Source organism: Macrobrachium rosenbergii, chromosome 4 (genome assembly GCF_040412425.1).
Source record: "Macrobrachium rosenbergii isolate ZJJX-2024 chromosome 4, ASM4041242v1, whole genome shotgun sequence".
Classification (NCBI taxonomy): Eukaryota; Metazoa; Arthropoda; class Malacostraca; order Decapoda; family Palaemonidae; genus Macrobrachium; species Macrobrachium rosenbergii.
The window spans coordinates 22,122,154-22,143,878 of NC_089744.1; the positions used below are offsets into that span (position 1 = coordinate 22,122,154).

A 21,725-nucleotide genomic window follows, 5' to 3' on the forward strand; every position below is an offset into this window, starting at 1 on the left:
GCGGGGAAAAAACGAACTACTACGCAAGCCCAGATAATGTCATCTAGGTTGTAAGTGCATTAATGTATGGACTCACGCACGCGGACAGACAAATATACATACATAAATGAACTACTACGCAAGCCCAGATAATGTCATCTAGGTTGTAAGTGCATTAATGTATGGACACACACACATATATATATATACATACATATATATATATATATATATATATATATATATATATATATATATATATATATATATATATATATATATATATATATATATATATATATATATATATATATATATATATATATATATATATATATATATAAAATATGTGCGCACCGCATGCATTCTCTGTTTAACAGCATTCGCTGCGGCTTTAAAAAACTTATAGATGACTGACATTCAATAGTGTTCGGTGATACAGCTTTCATAACAGACAGGCAGACTGCATAAGCCGTAGACGTACCCCTTATTCAGTGAACCCGCAAAGAATTGAAAATAACCGCTACAAAAATACTGCAACTTAAAAAAAGCCCTCTGTAGATATTCCGGAGATCCTAAGATAAAGACGAATAACGCAACCGTGTCCAAAATCACCACCGCATTGAAGTCCAGGCAATCAGAAATTCAAACCTACAATAAAGACAGTTCGTCGTTCGAACACCGTCTTTTTCTCTCGCCGCCCCCAACAAGTTTGAATACCGCATTCTCGGCAAACGTTCTGCTCTGAGATCCACTCAAGGAATGCTTTATATCTCGGGACACGCTGATTTGAATGAACGAGTCACAAACCCGCCCCCACCCCGCCCCTTCTTCGGGAGCAAGCAACTTTGCTCACATAAAAGGTAAAGAAGAGAGGAGAGACGTGAGTCGATTCGAGATACTTCGGGTTTTTTGAAAGGCTCGAAATTATTGGGGGCCGGAGAAAAGGACAGTGTTCAGTGTTCAATACAGCTCGCTGAGGAAAGAGATTCGGTTTTATGTTACCGCCGTCGAAATCATCTTTAACATAGATACTATAATGAGGAAAGAGATTCGGTTTTATGTTACTTCTGTCAAAATCATAGAAACTATAATGCGAAACACGTGCGGACAGGCGTGCTCACGCGCACATGTGTGCTTAGAACCTCGAATGTATTCGGTCACAGTTTGCAGGTGAGATATTAAGTTTCGGGAGAATTAGAGCGTCACAAAAAATAATTCGTGGCGCAATTATATGCCACAGACCTAAGCACAATGATATTTCCATCTAGTATCATTTGGTTCAAAATGCAGCGACATCAAACACTGAGATCTGGTTGTGTCTCTCGAGACATCTTCCTCCATTTTCCACACACACACACACACACACACACACACACACACACACACACACATATATATATATATATATATATATATATATATATATATATATATATATATATATATATATACATACATACATACATACATACATATATATATATATATATATATATATATATATATATATATATATATACAGTATATATCAGATTTGTATGTATGAGATGTACGTATGTATAATTGTGTGTTGCGTGTGTGTGTGTGTGTATATGTGAGTAGGACGCCTATAGTAGGTTTATTACTTTTTCTCAATAAAAAGTAAGCTTACGCCCGGCTGCACCGTCACCCCGATCTGAATAAATTTCCATAAATTTCGTATAACTCTCAGCTGAAAACGAATGATTACATATGAAGTGCGCTTGATCCATCACCCTCATTCGATCTAATTCCTCAAAAAGAAAAAAAAATGTTATTTCATTCCCACTCGCTAGATTTCTACGGCAAGTGGGTTGGAGGAGGTCTCCTGCGATATTAGGAAAGGGTGGATTAGGATTTAGTCTCGTTTCGTCCCGAAAGGCAAATATAATGACAGTGGTGAAGCATTTTTTAGTTTTCTGTAAATGTGTGAGTGTATGTATACATGCGTGTGTGTGTGGTATTTCCTAATGGATCTGGTCTCATCTACCCCTTGAGATGGGAACTGAACTTTCAAGAACTGCAAAATGGTATCTTGTACTCGATTCCTATTCAGACTTTATCATTTGACTTTACATATTAAGTACATATTACACATTCTGAGCTTGGCTCAAAACGGCTAAGATTCAACGAAGAGATTTATGACATTCGCTGGGTGCTAAAATTAACCGAAATATCCTCATGAAATGGTAATGCTCTCTAAGAGAAATCAAAAGACGTTTCTTCGGCGCCATCGAGTTTTCTCTACAGCGTATAATGCTGTATGAAAATCTCGATGTGCTGCAGTATGAAACTCTCAGCTACGACCGGGGAGCGCTCAGTTGCTCCCCAGATGCGATCAAGGGAAGGTGAGTCGGCGACGCCTCCGGAATTGGGCTCGACGGTGCCAGACGCATGATCACGGCTAACTTTAGCTTTAAATAAAATAAAAAATATTCAGGCTAGAGGGTTGTAATTTGGTACGTTTGATGACTGGAGGGTGGATGATCAACATACCAATTTGCAGCCCTCTAGCCTCCGTAGTTTATAAGATCCTAGGGTGGACAGAAAAAGTGCGGCCGGACAGACAAAGCTGGCACAATAGTTTTCTTTTACAGAAAACTTAAATAAGACTCTAGTTCTAAAATGCATCTACAGTACTAGTCCCTAACATCTAGATTTCTCATGAACTGATGGAAACTAGGGTAAAAATTTAGCAGACAAAGTATCAGAAAGAGGAAATTGGAACCAGGAAGCAGGTGTACGAGCTCCGGTGCCATTAATTCCACACAAGTGTCAGCACACGTGTAGCGCATATAGCATGACCCGGGCCACATAACGTTTCCTGCCGAAATTCTCAACCGTGAGAAAATTACAGATAGGCCACTCAGTAGGAGTAGAAAGGATCGGTTGCAATATTTGAGAACATTGCTCAAGCATTCTAATGCTTCGTACGTTGGAACTTCAGGAGTTCAAGCCAATACAATTCTCCTTGTATTTTAATAGTTTACTTACATTTTTATCTATTTATTTATTTGTTATTTTGTCTGTTTTTCTATTGACTGACCTCCTATTTCTGTATTTCCCTTTACCTTCTGTTAATTCTTTCGAATGAACACCAAAATATTCTTTGGAAGCTTGAATTTCAAGTCACTGGCCCCTTCGGTGGGCTTGTTCCATATGAATAGGGTTCATCTTCTGAATAATAATAATAATAATAATAATAATAATAATAATAATAATAATAATAATAATAATAATAATAGTTAATACAAGCCAAAAGGCATACACCCATTGCTGCTTAGTCTTCTGGACAAACAAAATATTCTTACAAACATTTTGCCGGATAGCTGCTAATGTATTGTGTACAATGCTATGGAATGACTCACTTAACACATTAGAAAAGAAACCTCTGCAAATATCATTTACTTAAAAAATAATTGACACTACCCAGTCGACATTAACTTTGCATCTAATTCATTCGTGAATAGCTAAATTGGTTTTATGCCCACATATACACTTTACACACACACACACACACACACACACACACACACACACACACACATATATATATATATATATATATATATATATATATATATATATATATATATATATATATATATATATATGTGTGTGTGTGTGTGTGTGTGTGTGTGTGTGTGTGTGTGTAGAATTACTAAAAGGACCTCATTCAAACTGGATGGTAACTAATGGAGCATTTTATTCAGAAAAAGTTAAGTTACAAGCTTTCTTGGACAAACAGTCCTCATTATCAAGTATCCGTACCATCCAGTTTGAATGAGGTCCTTTTTAGTAATTCTACTAATGCACAGAGCAATTGTGTATGTGATAAAGTTAATATATATATATATATATATATATATATATATATATATATATATATATATATATATATATATATATATATATATATATATATATATATATATATATATATATATATATATATATATATATATATATATATATATATATTTGTGTGTGTGTGCTTATGTGATTATCAACGCATGCATGAATAATTACGAAATGACAAATTAAAGAAGCTCAGTAAAAGAAATAGACCAACACCGTGGATGCAGAGAGATGCAGAGTAAAGTCTAGACCTGAGGGATTATTTCAGGATGCGAAACTCTCATATTTCTTTTAACTTTTCCAAATCTCCCAATTTCCCTTTTCGTAACTTGCTGGATGTTTCCCTCCTCATCAAAAAAAGTTTTTTTTTTTTCTTTTCGGCCACTTTCGATGAAAGTTCTATCGGAAGTTTCTGAAGTTCTGCTAATGAACTCGGAGAGAAATGAACAGCTGAATTACTGGCAGAGAAAATGCTGTTTTTATATATATATATATATATATATATATATATATATATATATATATATATATATATATATATATATATATATATATATAATATGTGTGTATGTATATAGACACATATATTTGTGTGTGTGTGTATGACAATTTTACTCATGAAATTGTTGCAATTTTAAATATTAAGCGTAAAACAATCTAATGGGTTACTTGTGACTATACGTGTATATGTATGTATGTATGTATGTATGTATGTGTGTATGTATGTATGCGTGTGTGTGTGTGTGTGTGTTTGTCTGTGTGTGCGCGAGTGTGTCTACATGTCTGAGCAAAGACCAAGAGAGAGAAAAGGTAGGAAGAAAATGAGACTCCAATTCCGAACAATCGTATCCCGATTCTGATTCAGATTTAAACTCGTATAAATCAAGAGTTATTACTTGATTTCAAATTCCTTCCTTATTCAGCAGCGCATAAATCTAGAACTCGTGTCATCCTGGGTCATTTTCAGAACATTAGCTGCGTTAGGTCACTTTAATCCAGTTGACCTGCATCACGGCCAAGGTCAACCTTTCTGAAGGCTAAGATTGCTTTTGGTGGAATCTCGACCAGGTTCGAAATGTATAGCCTTTTTAAATCTTCCTTAAGAGTCAATTCGATGTCTGGATATGCCTCCTTACCGTTCTTCTTCTAATATTCTCAAATCAGTAATTTCAAATTCAGTGTTTTTATTTTTTATTTGTTTTTTTTACAAAAGATTCAAAATTTACCCTGAAATAATTGGTTTTCGCTTCTCAGATATTGACGAGCAGTATGGTCGATCTCTGAACGGTGTACAAATTGTCAGAATACCTGACATTTAAGATGCCTTGATTTCATAATTACTATTATTCCATGACTGGTTTTACTTCCCGTCAAGATCTGAACATCACATAATAATTCTGCTGAAACGAGAGGCCAAACAGAAACACCTTTGTTGCTTTTATATTATGCATCGGCATCTGATACGTCCTGTCTATCGTAAAGAAGTTTTGATAGCATTCCAATTTAGAATATTACGGATAACTTCATTAAGTAATTAACGATCAAAGACTACTGTACAATGCCCTCGCCTAAAAATGGATTGTGTTTCCCGTAGACTTTCTCGACTTTGGTCCCCACATTATTTTTCCCAGTTTCCTAAATATGAAGTGCAATATTCATCTCTCGTTCTTAGAATGTCTTCGCAAACGTCATCTCCATTTTCTATGCGATGGTATTAGAGCAAAGAAAACGGCATGCCGTGACAGTAAGCGGTTAGGAAGTTAGATTAAAAGATTGCGTATTAGTGCAAAGAGATTATGAAGACTGATAAGACCGTGTAGTACTTACGAAATATTGCAAAACTGAATCACGGAATTTCTTATGGTCATTCTAGTTACGGCAGTAATCAACACCAGTAATGGCCATCAATCCTCTGCAGGAATTGTAAAGGGATATTTTTGTCTGATTTATTTGCCCAAATCATCTCATCACTAAGCACTCAGGATGTATAAAGGAATGAATCCTTATGATTTATTCATAAATCGTGTCTTCACCAAGCTCTCAAGATTTAAAATGGAATTTTTCCACCTGATTTGTTTACCGAAATCATTTCTTTACTAAACTCTCAGAATTGTAAAGGAATATTTCCCTCCGATTTCTTTAACCTCATCATCTCTTCGCCAAGCTCTCGGGATTTATGAAGGATTGTTTCCCTGTGCTGATTTGTTTACCTAAATCATCTCTTTAATGAATAATGAAACATCTCAGGATTTGTAACTGAAGTATCCCTCGGATTTATTCGCCTAAACCCCCTTTGTCAAACTGTTAGGATTCATAAAAGAAAATATACTTGTGATATATTTATCTATCGGGAATGCGTTTTTAGCATTTCACAGTCAGAAATTAAAAATATTGTATAGCTACATCGCTCTCTCTCTCTCTCTCTCTCTCTCTCTCTCTCTCTCTCTCTCTCTCTCTCTCTCTCTCAAACAGATGACAAGCAGGATTTAAATACAAATACGACAAACGTTTCATCGGTTTTAATTCCCTGTCATTCATGACTAAAACCACGAGCAATAATGAAAAGCCACAGTTTTGTCAAAAATCTAAAAAAAAAAAAAATGTTTATTCAGCAAAACATTGCAGTTTTATTTCGTTGTATGAAAAGCCCCAAAATGCGGGGTATCACCAAACATCAGACCCGGTGTAGAAGGAATTTAATACTATGATCCCTTTCTAGTTTTCTGTAAAAGAAAACTATTGTGCCGGCTTTGTCCGTCCGTCCGCACTTTTTCTGTCCGCCCTCAGATCTTAAAAACTACTGAGGCTAGAGGGCTGCAAATTGATATGTTGCTCATCCACCCTCCAATCATCGAACATACCAAATTGCAGCCCTCTAGCTTCAGTAGTTTTTATTTTATTCAAGGGTAAAGTTAACCATAATCGTGCTTCTGGCAACGATATAGGACAGGCCACCACCGGCCCGTGGTTAAAGTTTCATAGGCCGCGGCTCATACAGCATTATACCGAGACCACAGAAAGATAGATCTATTTTCGGCGGCCTTGATTATACGCTGTACAGAAAACTCGATTGCTGTATTTAAAAGTGTTTTATTTAAAAGTGAAAAGTCTATGACGCTTGGATTATGGCCTGGGTATATAAAATCCTCTGCGTTCTTACGTATGAGAGAGAGAGAGAGAGAGAGAGAGAGAGAGAGAGAGAGAGGAGAGACTTTTTTTCAACCTGCTTACCAATTTTCTTATTCCTAACATCCCAACACTTTCCATGGAACTACGTGTGACAGAGAGAAAGAAGAATAAGAAGGGCGGTAGAAAGAAGGACGGTAAAAAGTAGAACTGCAGAAAGAAGAACGGTAGAAAGAAGAACGGTAGACGGTGGAAAGAAGAACGGTAGAAAGGAGGACAATAGACGGTAGAAGGAAGGACGGCAGAAAGAAGGACGATAGACAGCAGAAAGAAGGACGGTAGACGGTAGAAAGAAGGACGGCAAAAAGAAGAACGGTAGAAGGAAGAACGGTAGAAAGAAGGACGGTAGACGGTGGAAAGAAGGACGGCAGAAAGAAGAGCGGTAGAAAGAACGGAACGAAGAAGGACGGTAGACGGTAGAAAGAAGGACGGTAGAAAGAAGGACGGTAGACGGCAGAAAGAAGAACGGCAGAATTAAGGAGGGTCACAATTAAAGCTGTAATGGAGGTACATAAACAGAAGGAGCGCTTGCTTAAAAAGAAGAAGAAGAAGAACGGTTAGAATGAACGCAGTAATGATGTTATGTAAACAGAAGAATGGACCGTTTGCTTTAGACGTTTCGCGCGAAAAAAAATATATTATGGCGGTGCTTTTTAGCACCTCAGTCTTCTTCCTACAGCAGGAAATTTAATTATTTTTGTCATTAGGAGTTGTATTATAGCTACAAAGGGCAAGGAACGCAGTTACTATAATTGCTTTTTATGAAGTCTGTCTAGAGATAAGCAACCGATCAGCTTTATCTAAACCAGGCGTGCAGAAAATAACTGCAGATAGATAGATAGATAGATAGATAGATAGATAGATTGATATATATATATATATATATATATATATATATATATATATATATATATATATATAGATAGATAGATAGATAGATAGATAGATAGATAGATAGATAGATAGATAGATAGATAGATAGATAAATAAATAAATAAATGAATAATAAAATTAATAGAGAAATAAATAAACAAATAAAACTAATAAAGAAAAAATAATTAATTACTTAGTCAATATGTAAGGAAGTAAGTAAACAAACAAATAAATAAATTCATCCATTCATTCATTCATTAATAAATAAATAAATAAATGAATGAATGAATGAATGAATGAATTAATCAATCAATCTATTAATTAATTAATATAAATAAATTAAAAAATCCCTCTAAACTAATTCTGAAAAGGGAGGCGCCCCAGTCCCGAAGAAACGAGCGACCCACCTCTCAAGAGAGGAGGAAAGATTAAATTCAGAAAAAGAAGAGAGAAAGAAAACAGCAGGAAAAAGAAAACCTTGACGATGAGCGCCATTAGAAAAGAAACAATCAGTCAATTGTGCAGCTCGGGTACGATAACCGGTTCACCTGATCCCCTTTTTCCTGACTGAGAGCGACCAGATTCGCCGATTAGCAGAAGCACCAATTTGCAGTAAAATGTTTTGCCTTGCTGTCGAACTTCTCCATAGTTCCAGAGGTCCTTTATTCCTCACACCGTTGGACTGTGGAACAGTCTCCCTGCTGAGGATGTCGTGCAATTGGAACTTCTTCAAAAGTTCAAGCGAAGATGCAATGCATTACTACCCTAATACTATTCTCCGCGCATTTTAATACATTTTTTTTATCTATTTATCAGTTTATTAATTTCTTTTTTCTTTTTTTTTAATAAGTGAGGTCTCTTCTTTCTGTATTTTCCTTTATCTCCTGTTACTTCTTCCTAATGAATGCCATAATATTCTTTGGAAGCTTGAATTCAAGTCAATGGCCCCTTTGGTGGGCTCGTTCCGCATAAATAAGGTTCATCTCCTGAATAATAATAATAATAATAATAATAATAATAATAATAATAATAATAATAATAATAATAATAATAATTCACTGGCATATTCCATATCCATCTTATTTCGATTTTCAAGTCTTCATACTTGTCAATTTTTTTCCCTTTCTTTCTCATCTACTCTGGTGTCCCATGGTATTGCGACATCAATGAGTGATACTTTCTTCTTGATTTTGTTAATCAACGTCACGTCCCTGAAGAGGAATCTGGAAAAACCAGATGCCGATGTAGCTCCAGGACTCATGCAGAGGAGTGTGCTACTAGAAACAGCGCACATAGTGAGAAAAGTGATGGACTCCTAAGGAGGCAGGATGCAACCCGGAACCCAACATTATAAAAACCACCCAGTCGAACAGGATGACTGTGATAGAAAAAAAATAATGAAATAAAATAAATAAATAAATAAATAAATAAATAAATAATAATAATAATAATAATAATAATAATAATAATAATAATAATAATAATAATAATAATAATAGGATACTTATCAAGCAGGTAAAGTAGAAGGTTGGGGAACCTCTTCATTCACTATAAACTAACAATGACAAAGATATCAGATAGCGCATCGAAAGAAAGTGGGGAAAGATAGAAGATATATATCTTTGAGGAGATGTGAAAGTAACGTCAGCGATCAAAAGGAATTCCCCTTGTCAGGGTATGAAGCAAAAAAAAAAAAAAAAAACCCAAATATGAGAAGGCAACCATTAGATCGGGAGCGATAATGCTAACGGGACGAAGAAAAAAAATAAAAACAAGATCTCAAGAAGAAAAGAGGTTGATTCGACGACCGAAGATTTTCAAAATGAGAAAAACTGTGAAAATATATATCGTAGACAAAATAATTAGCGCAAACAGCTGGGTCATTGACAAATATTCCTCGTTTTAGACCTCATAAGGTAAGTGTTGAAGCTGTGATCAATACAGTTGTGACGCTAAAAACAAAAAACAAAAAATAAATAAATAAACAAAATAAAATAAATAAATAAATGAATAAAATTCTTATGGGCACGATGGCATATCGGTTCGATTCTTAAAAGACTCACTACAAGTTCTAGCTTTATATTTAAGTGATAATAAATACGTCCATTGTTACAGGGTATTCCCAAATGAATGCAAGCACGCTTTTACCCCTTTTTCAAGCAAGGTGGCTCTGAGGATCCAAGTAACTACCGCTCGATCTCGTTATTGCCTGTTTTTGTTACAGGTCTTAGGGAAAAATCGTTGCAAACCAAACGTGTGAATGTCTTCGTGAAAACAACTTTCTTTCAAATACTCAACATGGATTCAGAAGACATTCATTTGCTGAAACAGCTTTCCGCCAAATTATGGACCTACTCTATACAGCTATTGGTAAAAATAAAATTTCCTTAATAACACTGTGTGACTTATTAATAGGTTTTGATAGCGTCTCTCATTTCATATTGTTGGATAAAATGGGTAACTTGAACATCAATAAATTTTGGTTTGATGATTATCAAAGTGAATGGGCATATTTCATCAAAACAGAATGTGAACTCTGATGTGCCACAAGGCTCAGTGTTGGGTCCAACACTATTCAGTATTTTCGTAAATGATGTATAGCCTATCTGGTAACATTTGAGGGCACTTTTTCAGTTTGACGATGATGCTCAGTATGTCCACTCTGGCGATATGAAGTTCCTCGTTGGGAGAGTCGGCAGAGCTCTCGGCTAGCACTCTGCTAGACCCGTGTTCGAGTCTCCGGCCGGCCAATGAAGAATTAGAGGAATTTATTTCTGGTGATAGAAATTCATTTCTCGCTATAATGTGGTTCGGATTCCACAATAAGCTGTAGGTCCCGTTGCTAGGTAACCAATTGGTTCTTAGCCACGTAAAATAAGTCTAATCCTTCGGGCCAGCCCTAGGAGAGCTGTTAATCAGGTCAGTGGTCTGGTTAAACTAAGGTATACTTAATTTTTTTTCTGGCGATATGAACAGTATCGAGGCCTTAACGCAAAAGGACGAAATAATATGGATAGAATAATGAAATATTTCATGTCAAATGGTCTTAAATAAATGCAACGAAAACTAAATTTATTTTTATTGGTTCTCACTCATATGTTCGGCGAATTGCAGAAGGCATCCATATTAAGGTAAATAAATTATTGAAATACAAGGAGAATCGTACTAGGGTAGTAACGCATTGCATCTTCGCTTGAATTCTGAAGTTCTAGTTGCACGATATCCTCTGGGAAGCTGTTCCACTGAGAAGTTCGACAGAGGCCAATTTACTGCTGCTGTCCAGCGAATCTGCATACTCTCGGCAGGATAAGGGGATCAGGGATCAATTCTAATGTGAAAGATTTGTTAAAATACATCTTATGAAAATTGACAAACAAGAGACCATCCGTCGATGGTCCAAGTCATAACTGCTAATATCAGGAAACAGAAACCTAGCACCACGAACAAGTTTAAATCATCGATCAATCAATCATCTGGCCCTGAAGTGGCAAGGACAATGGATTCATCTGTAGTTTCGAACAGAATGTACCGGTTTTGCTTAAATTTTAAAAACTGCATTTATATACGAATGCTTTTCTTATTCGTGCTTTTGTTTTCTTACGTGTTGGCTCTCATGCAAGAGGAAAAATGACGAGGTAATGACATTACTTTGATTGCTATAATATTGATAACTAAAACACCCGTAAAAACAAACCTGTGAACAATATAGACCGAAAATTTTCTACATCCTTTGAACCTAATATATCTACAACCATTACTGCTTTTAGTAAACAGATGAAAGCACGTAATTGGTGCTAAATTAATTTATTACGAAGATACGCAGACTCTGTGCGCATGACCCCTGGAAAAAAAAGAGCTCAAGAAAGGTGGCCGAAGTAGTTTCTCAGCTTTTACATTAAAAAGGGAAAACAGTTAACAAAAAAGACAGCCTCTGATAGACCAGCCAATGCTTTGTGACGTCACAAGGATAAACACCAGTAAGTATTTTTCACCATTATGTCATAACAGTACTACTCATGTAGTACGTATACGTAAACATACGACCAGCACTAAATCGTATCGATACGCTGTCAGACAAAAATGATGTCTGACGAGGACAGCAGCAGCTGCGGTTTAATGTGTAAAATGTAAATAGTTGACGGATGCCGGGTGCACGATAACGTTCCCGGCAACAGCATGGAAAAAGGCTGGGGTGCTGCTGCTGCTGTAGTCAGTCGTGCGTTGTCGCGTGTGAGAGGAAGATGTGTCGCTCCGTTCTCGTGTGACTGCCCTCTGCCCACCGCTGGGTAGAAGAACAACAACTGTCCCCAACAGTCGGCGTAGTGGATGTATGAGTTGAGTATACATTTTGCTGCTGTGATTATGGTGTTATAGTGAACGGACGTCTTGTGCAGCGTCTATGCCCAGTAAATTAAGAGATATTGGTGTTGGTCAGTAGCCGAGGAAGAGATATGAATGCTGGAGAGGTCGTGATCGTGGCTTGCGGTGGGATGATGAAGACTAGTAAAGTTGTGACCAAGTTGGGTCACAGTGGTTGGTCAGCAGGTCACCACGACCCTTGGATCCAACCGGCAACCACTGTTTTACCAGTCACTACTACTAACACCACCTTTAATCTCGGCCCGAAGGAACCCCCGACTAACACCTCCATGGACTCAGGTGTTGCAGGACTTCGCGATACCCCCGTACATACCCCTGCCCCCATTCACAGCAACAACAACAATAATAACAACAACAACAACAACATGGTGGGAAGTAAAGGGAATAGTAATAACAACAACGAAGAGTGCGACGTCCCGAAATTCATCGTGGACCACTCAACCCGGACCACCTACATGAAAGGAAGGTTCCTTGGCAAGGTGAGTTCACTGCCCTCCTCCTCCTCCTCCACCTCCTCCTCGTCCTCCTCCTCCTCGCTTCTTCACACACACGCCTTACGACGTTCACAGTTCTCCTCCTGGTGTCGCACGCACGCTTTTGTAACCCCTTTACTCCAGCCACTCTTACTACCGTCGTCGTAAAAGCAGTCATCGATTTTTCTTACCTTTATATGATGTTGTCCTAAGCCACGTGCCTTCAGTAGGCAAGTTCAACTTCTCTCGTTCACTTGAAGTTGGCCCTAACTTAGGCAGGTCAATCCTGCATTTTATATCCTATGTACACTCGCATACTTCCTGTCCTATAGGCTGGCACTTAATGAACAGCTGTTGTTTCTCGTAAACAGGTTGAAAGTTAACTTCCCGGTTGCATTTGTTAAACTGTCTACAGGATTACTGGCGTGTGGTAGGCCATCACTCTCGCTCTCATATGTATTCACTTTCATGAAGGGCTTATTATTTACTGTGGGAGGGTTCCCTACTAGTTACCGGACTAACTGTTTTATAGCTCAGCTTAATTGTCTGTAAGGGCGAGATTTGGATGTTCGTAACTCCGTTAAAATGCGAGAGGTAGCGTTATGTTAATCTAATTAGTGAGCTATTAGTCCGAGCTTTTTTCTCTTCATTCTTGACAAATCTTGGAAATATTTTTAATTAGGCCTAAGTTCGTGTGTCTTTTTTTTATGTAGCTTATATCTGATGTAACTGTTTCAGGGTGGTTAGTCTAACTGGTTTCCACAGTGTCGATGCCCTTATTCATTATGAGAGTTTGAACCATCATCGTCATATGACAGCTAGTGACTTCCATTGGAAATTTTGTTGTTTACCCATGATCGGTAATGCATCTCGGCAAAAGGGCCATTCTTTCACAGTAATTTCTTTGTTTGTCGTTTCACATGTTTTGTTTTTTATTAAAATCAATGTTAGGATAGCCTTGGCAGACGTGACTGCTTTCATTTATACCGATGCTCTTTCTTGAATAAATTGTGATTAGTGTCCCATATATCAAGCATAAAGGCCATTCTTTCATAGTAATTTCTTTGTCATTTCACGTTTTCTTATTAATATCAATTTAAGGAAACCTCGGCAGACGTGGCATATTTAATGCAAGTACCGATGCTCTTTCTTGAATAACGGTGATTAGTGTCCCATATATCAACTCTGAGTCATTTTGTTCCATGTTTCAGCTCTGGGCTCTTTACAGAGGTAAACAATGTAGAAACAAGACAGTACAATACACGGATATCATGATTCATAATCACAGACGCTATCACAAATGATTTAATCCCCCTTCTCCATACATTTAGGCCTAGACTAAATTTTGGAGTTCATTGACAATGTAAAGTGCAGGTGTTAGTCATATCTTGACATATTAGTCAGTGAGAGGGATTCCGATGACTTCAAGGCTTGGGTTGTTCCCCCCAGTCAGTTAATAGGCCGATGATTCATAACTACTACGAAGTCGCGTTTTCTTAGTGATCGGAAATTTTTACGCGCTCAAGTCATTTTACGGAAGAAATCCTCCCTGTTATTGTAATTTACAAATCATCACAGGGCAGACATTCAGATTTGAACAGTGTTAGCTACCCTTTAAAGCAAAAATATAAAATATCTTAACGCATATATGTCACTAAAGAGTGATAGACTGATGAATGCAAATGACCTCCTACAGAAATACACCACCAAATGTATAAATACCTTATACGTAAGAACGTGAACAAATTTAGCTTAAAGGAGTCAAGATGCAACAGAGTAGACAGATGTCAAAACTTGAGGTAGATTAATTAAGAAACAAAGTATCTTCAAACTGTTATGACACCAAATTACACTACTGAAAAGGGATTGAATCCGCCGAATGGAACAAATCGTGTCTGGAATGTGCTGCACATAAAATAAATACTCGCTGGTATCTTGTATTTTTTACTAAATCGTACTAGTTGACTATTCGTACTGGTATACAAGACGAGATGATCGCCTTAAGAATCTACTATGTACAGTAGGTTGTATGTAGTCTGACAAACTATGCAGTACCATTGAGAGTAATATTTATGCTTAAAGGGGTAGCTGATTAAACCCAATTTTTCGGAAAGGTGTTATCTTTTGAGTGTTGTGGTAACCCGAAATAGTGCAGCCGAGCTGTAGCCATATTTTTGAATGTACGTTTTTTATTTTTTTGTTCCTTTTAAATGTCTGTTTGGTTTAACAAATGAGGCTTGATTATTGAAAAGGTCAGGTTTTAAGAATGGTATTTATTCCGCAAGGGACACACCTGAAACTTTACAAGTTCTCATAATTGGATCGTGTTCGTGAAACTGCGTTCCAGTGATCTGATGCTGATGAAACATAATATGTTATTGATATTTGTATGATTTTAAGGTAAGGCCAATCGCGTATTTCCTCGTACAAGGGAGTTGGGTTCGAATGCTTTGTCATACCCACGTTTCAGGTATGAGGTACGCTCCGGCCAACCAAGTAACCCGGCACGGCGACCTTCCTTATATAGTTTGAAGTGTGGGAGAGACTTATAATGTTGGTTCCCTACTTTTCTCTCTCTCTCTCTCTCTCTCTCTCTCTCTCTCTCTCTCTCTCTCTCTCTGTCGTACGCGTTTAATTTTTGTACCATTTTCAGACCATAGTTATTTGACGAATTAATAATTATAGACCCCTTACCCTTTTGAGAACTTACGGTTGATACTTGTGATGTTAAATTTCAGTCATGTGAGTTTTGTTTGGGAGTTTTCTTGCTCTGGAAGTGATATCACGCACACGCTTTGACACGACAGTAAATCGTTCCTGGTTCTTTTGAATATAATGGAAATATTTTTAACGCATTGGTTTTCTTTTTTTTTTTTTTTTTTACGTGACTTAGAGGATCCATTTTGTCTTGAAGGTGGTTGATTATTCTATGACCAGTCGCCGATTCATAGTTTCCTTTGCTCCGGGTACTGCTATCGACTCAGCCTCACGGGTGTCCCAACTTTTTTTTTTTTTTTAGCTTTATCACGACCTGTATTAATTGTGCATTTAGTTGTGCCCCAATGTTTTTATATATATATATATATATATATATATATATATATATATATATGTTATATATGTTATAATATACATATATATAGGCTATATATATTATATATTTATATACCGTAGTATGTGTGTGTGTTTGTGTACCATATTTATATTTGTTCGTGACCATTTGGCATGATCTGTACAGTTATCAAAGCTTGCATTCCTTTTTTCTCATAATGGGGAGCCGGTGTTAAAACTGTAGCTGGCAGTTTTCATGTTAATTCCTCAACGAAGTTCATTCTAGAAGGTAAAGACGAGAGACAGTGACGCCTTTGAAATTCTCTTTGTTTTTGGCGTTTCACTCGTCAGTGCGCAGGTAGACTGACTTACTAATCTTAGAGGTAAAGGCTAGATCGTATATTCGGTTTGACGTCGCGGTGTGACTTGGCCATTAAGCCAAATGTTTATTCCCCAGATAAGAATTTGTGGTATGGTCTTTGCTTAAAGCAGTGGGCTTATCGGTTTGGACATGCAGTAGCGGTACCACCTTTAATCTCTCATGGAGGTGTTTTCGTATCATGGAATCTGCACCTTTAAACAACATGCGTCGTCATGCACTGGTTCATGGTTGATATATTTAAACGATTAATTAGGAGACTTGAGGCCATTTTTGCTAAGGATGTAGCTGCATACTTATTATACTTTATATGGTTAGAATTGAAATGAGTCAACTGTCAACTCTAGGTCATGAACTATTCCCATTTTCTATGATTTCCTCGGCCTTAAAAGTCTCTCCTTCCTGCCACTTCCATATTTGCTTTTTTTTTTTTTTTTTTTTTATCCTTTCTCATCACGTGCCCAAGCCATTTCAAGTCTTTGACCTACCTTATCAGTCTTTTGCCAGCCTCTTGATACCACTTGTCTGGGCATTCCTTCACTAAAGGTTTCCGAGCAGACTTGTGCCTGAATTGAACATAATGGCAGGTTGGGAAGTTCACACACACACTCACACACCCCTCTACCTCTTGATGGTTACCGTCGACTGGATTCGTTGTAAAGTACTGTGTCGAGGGGTCGAGATCCCCTGCGGTACAGATCCATTTATCACTTATGATTCCCTTTCGGTGATCATTCCCCATTGGGGATATTCCCGAAGTTGCGTGAATTGCGTATCAAATGACATTTGTAGCTTAATGACTGTGTATATAAATCACGTTGTGATAAAAAATTCACACGTGTATATATATATGATATACATACAGTACACGTGTGTATATATATATATATATATATATATATATATATATATATATATATATATATATATATGTGTGTGTGTGTGTGTGTGTGTATGTATATATAATTACAGAGTAAAAGGTAAAAGTGTTTAGTGATTGGTTCATAAGATGCGCATTAAGTGTTTAAGAATTCCATGAAGTTGAGGCTTTTCTAACATAAAACAGCTTTATTTGCATGCTGACATTTTCGGCATTGCATTGACACCTGATTATTTAAAACGAAATGGGTTTTGAGTCAGGTACTTTTATTATTTTGTTTTTCAAGTCCGGTATTGTCGTCGTAGCCTTGAGCCACACGCTATCTGTCCTTAGCCGTCAATTTGAAAACAAAAGTATGCTTAAACAATTCTTCGATTAACATTCTGTTGATTTTTGTAGTTTGATCGTTTCATGTTACTCTTACTCCCTCCCCTCTCCCCTCCCCACATAAACAATTCTTCGATTAACATTCTGATGATTTTTGTAGTTTGATCGTTTTATGTTACTCTTACCCCCTCCGCTCTTCCCTCCCTTCCCCACCCCTCCCCTCCCCTCCCACCAAGATGTCGAACCCCGTTGGCATTCTCGCGAATGCAAAGTTATAACAAGACATAATAACACCTTAAAGTGTAACATAACATGCAATGCCTGAACCAACAGTAGTGTTGTGCGCGCATTATCAGTTTTTTTTTTTCACAGGATAGCTGAAAACTGTCATTCTTTACCTATATTGAGGAGGTAGCTGATATCGACGTCTTTCTTGAAGGTTGTAACGAGTTAGCCTATTTACTGAATCGTCCTTGGATGCGTGTTATTCCGCAATTAGAGTGAAGTGGATATTAATAGGTGATTTGCGGCACAGTGTTTGAAAGTATAAAAATGTCATGTATTAAAATGATTGAGAGTATCATTCATATATATATATATATATATATATATATATATATATATATATATATATATGTGTGTGTGTGTGTGTGTGTGTGTGTGTGAGAAAGACAGAGAGAGAGAGAGTACCGTATACGTTTGTATGTATGTCTGAATAATTGATAAATTACGGGTTGAGAACTATGCATCTTTTTGCAAATGGCGTCGTCTGTGGTATTTTATTTTTATTTTTTGTAATTCTTTCGAGATTTGGAGAAATCTCTTGGTGTTACAGCAGTCTTCCCAACGGGAAGCCGACGGCAATTCCCGCACAGCCGAATTTTTGTGGCCTTGATTGATTGCCCTAATCTTGTTTTGGATTTTGTCTTTACTTCTCCCGGTTGCTGATTTTTTTTTTTTCTCAAAGTTAACTTTCCCCCTGATTACCCGTGGGATTCGGGAACCCGAGTCTGGGAATGCTGGGATGCGTCGCTGTGACAGTATTTTTGTTTCGGTGAAGTTTGGCGACACGGTTTGCCGAATTTTCCTTTTTTGTTTTTTTTTAATTTTGTCTGCCTTTTCAATTCTGCTGTGTTTGCTAGTTCCTCGTTGGGAGAGTCGGTAGAGTTGTCGGCTAGTACTCGCTAGGCCCGAGTTCGAGTCTCCGGCCGGCCAATGAAGAATCAGAGGAATTTATTTCTGGTGATAGAAATTCATTTCTCGCTATAATGTGGTTCGGATTCCACAGTAAGCTGTAGGTCCCGTTGCTAGGTAACCAATTGGTTCTTAGCCACGAAAAAATGTCTAATCCTTCGGGCCAGCCCTAGGAGAGCTGTTAATCAGCTCAGTGGTCTGGTAAAACTAAGGTATACTTAACTTTAGCTGCACCTTATCTTGACCGTGTGACTATTCTTTTAGCCAGTTTATGAGCATTGTATTATGCATGAAGTTGTGGCAGCAGCTTTTATTTTCCCTTCATAATGCGTTGCTTTGGAATGGTAATATCATTCGTTCATTTAATGTCTTCCACTGGTAATCATATCTACCACGTCCTCCTGTAGCATAACTGAAGGTTCTATGCAGCGTAATAACCTAAGTGTTGTGACGCCAGATGTAGTAGCTATAATCATTCATTATTCTTTGCAGCGTTCCTTCGGCCCCTAGCTTGCAACCCCTTTCGTTACTTTTACAGTATCTTTGTCCATATTCTCTTTCTTCCATCTTACTTTAATCAGCTCAGTGGTCTGGTAAAACTATGATATACTTTTTATTTCCACCTTCTAACAGTTGATTCATAGTGCAACTGCGAGGTTTTCCTCCTGTTACGCCTTCCAAACCTTTTACTGTCAATTTCCGTTTCAGCACTGAATGACCGTATAAGTCCCAGCGCTTGGCCTTCGGCTTAAATTCTGTATTCTTTTGCATTATCCCAGTTTTAAAGAATAATCAAGAAGATAGTGGAACTGTGTTGTTTTTTGTTGATTTTGTTATCTTAACTTGGACAAGGTTACTGGTATGTAAATATAGCTTGTACTTCGATTGTTGTACTGTGCTGGGAGAAAGTTCCATTTCAAGCTGTGGGAGCTGCATTTAAAATACAGATCTAATGTTTTATGAAAATACGATTTAGATTTTACTCATTTGTGGGTGTTCAGGTGTGCTTCCATTAGCTCATTAAAATTTTAATGGTGTTGCAGGACATTTTGACTGTTGGTAGTAGAAATCAAGCAAATTGTGTGGCTTTGGGTAAGATCTTAATAGGTCAGATGTGTGTTTTAGGAAAACAGTTTTTGCAGGTCATAGGAACGAGTGGCTTTCTTTGTTTTTTATACACGGTATAGCCTGTATACTTTTGTTGTAATGTATCAAGCTGGATTATACAATAAATAATGAATAATGAAGAACACTGTCGTTTATTTGTACCTGAATGCGATTTGACTATTACCATCGCGGTTCAAAGAACTAGAATCCTTTTACTGTAAGTCCGCTTATATTCTCTTTATTCCGTCTTACATTCCACCATCACATAACAATTGATTTAGTATAGTGCAACTGCGAGGTTTTCCACTTGTACACTTTCGAACCGTTTCCTGTCAATTTCCGTTTCATCGCCGAATGACCTCATAGGTCACAGCGCTTGACCCCTAGCCCAAGTTCTGTATTCTGTTTTATTCACCGAACTAGAATCATTTAGAAAATAAGATACGAAATACAGTAATGTCGTTTGACAGTAGGTTGTAAACAGCAATTTCTTCGCTCAGTAACCATTATGCATTGCTGTAACAATCGGCATACATGATATCAGTTAATACTAATAGTACTAATATTCCAACAGTCCGTACTTTTTAACGAAGACCTCTGCATGTATGTTGCTGCTTGGGAAATGGGGACGAACTCGTCCCCATTCAGTGCCTTTTCTCTCTTAAGAATTTGTGAAATTCAACTGCTTTTAATTGCGGTCCGCCATCTGTACGTATTCTTTGTGGATTACTCATAGGCTGCCAGCCATTACGTCTACCATAGGGAACAGATCTCCAGTCATAAACAGTCGGATATCACTCGGGAGATAAACTGAAAATTTTGGCCCTTGCATTAAAATATAATATTTTAGTTCGAATATATTTAAATCATATTCTACAAGAAGAAAAAAAAAATGGTATATACCAAGAGGCAGTAAGACCATTTGATAGATTTTCAAAAGGCCTAAAGTTAATGGGTATTTTGGGTCTGATTCCAAGGTTTCCTTATCTAATCTTGGAAGACAGTGTTGATATGCTCCACATTTTTCTTTTAGTTGTGTTATGTCATTTGTAATTCCTGGCCAAATATGCAAACACATCCGAGATCGCTGTTTGGTCCCTGTTATTCCGTGGTGGGCAGTGGATTATGCAAATTTTATAGCACCAATTTTCTTTGTCATCTTGGAATTGCAAGTCCACGTCTATATAGAACGAGGTCATTATCAGTTGCTAATTCGTGTTTGATAGCCTTAAACAGCTTCGCAAATTTAGATGCATTTTCAGGTCTAACAGAAAGCATCTAGAAGCTTCATATAATCGATATCAGCTCTGGCAGCTTCTCGTAAATTTACGATAATGGGATTAGTAATTCTCCCATCATCCTCTAAAACAGTCGTTTTCAACCTTTTCTAATTCTCGCCCCCCTCCCCCCCTTCATTGAATGGCACATTCTCCGCCCCCCCTCTTCCTAAATACTGTAAGTCAATAAGTCACAATAATATATATATATATATATATATATATATATATATATATATATATATATAAAATCATATTCTGAATTCCATCATAATAGTTTTCATCAAGCATTTGCGCCCCTACCTGGCAACCCTTCGAGAGCCCCCCCCCCCGCCAGGGGGGCGCGCCCCACAGGTTGGAAATCACTGCTCTAGAAGCTGTCATGCAGTGTAGAAATTCTCACTACCAAAATAACGCGCTGGTGTTTTAAATCAATCCTTAACGTGTTCTCATCCGTCAGTAGGTGCATGACTAAGACAATCGGCAGTGGCACGCTCCTTTCCCTCTCTCAGTTGGACTTTAAATTGAAATTGACTTCGAATTTCTACCTTCCAATTCTGCAATTCAACATTTTATGTGAGAGTCTTCTGCAATTCAACTTTTTATATTTGAGAGTTCAGCATTTTATATTTGCCTTTTGCTGTTCAACATTTTGTATTTGAGTCGTTTGCAATTCATCATTTTATATTTGAGTCTTCTGCAATTCAGAATTTTATATTTGAGTCTTTTGCAATTCAGCA

General features: G+C 37.3%; 1 protein-coding gene across 1 annotated transcript in view; it reads left to right on the top strand.

The window, feature by feature from the left end:
* Window positions 1-12,123: 12,123 nt before the first annotated feature.
* LOC136831259 (serine/threonine-protein kinase PLK1-like) overlaps window positions 12,124-21,725 on the top strand; it is a 457,722-nt gene continuing 448,120 nt past the window's right edge. The window contains exon 1 of the mRNA XM_067091344.1: window positions 12,124-12,776. Within this exon, the coding sequence (XP_066947445.1) occupies window positions 12,369-12,776 (408 nt within the window). The 5' untranslated portion in view covers window positions 12,124-12,368. The remainder of the gene's footprint in view (window positions 12,777-21,725) is intronic.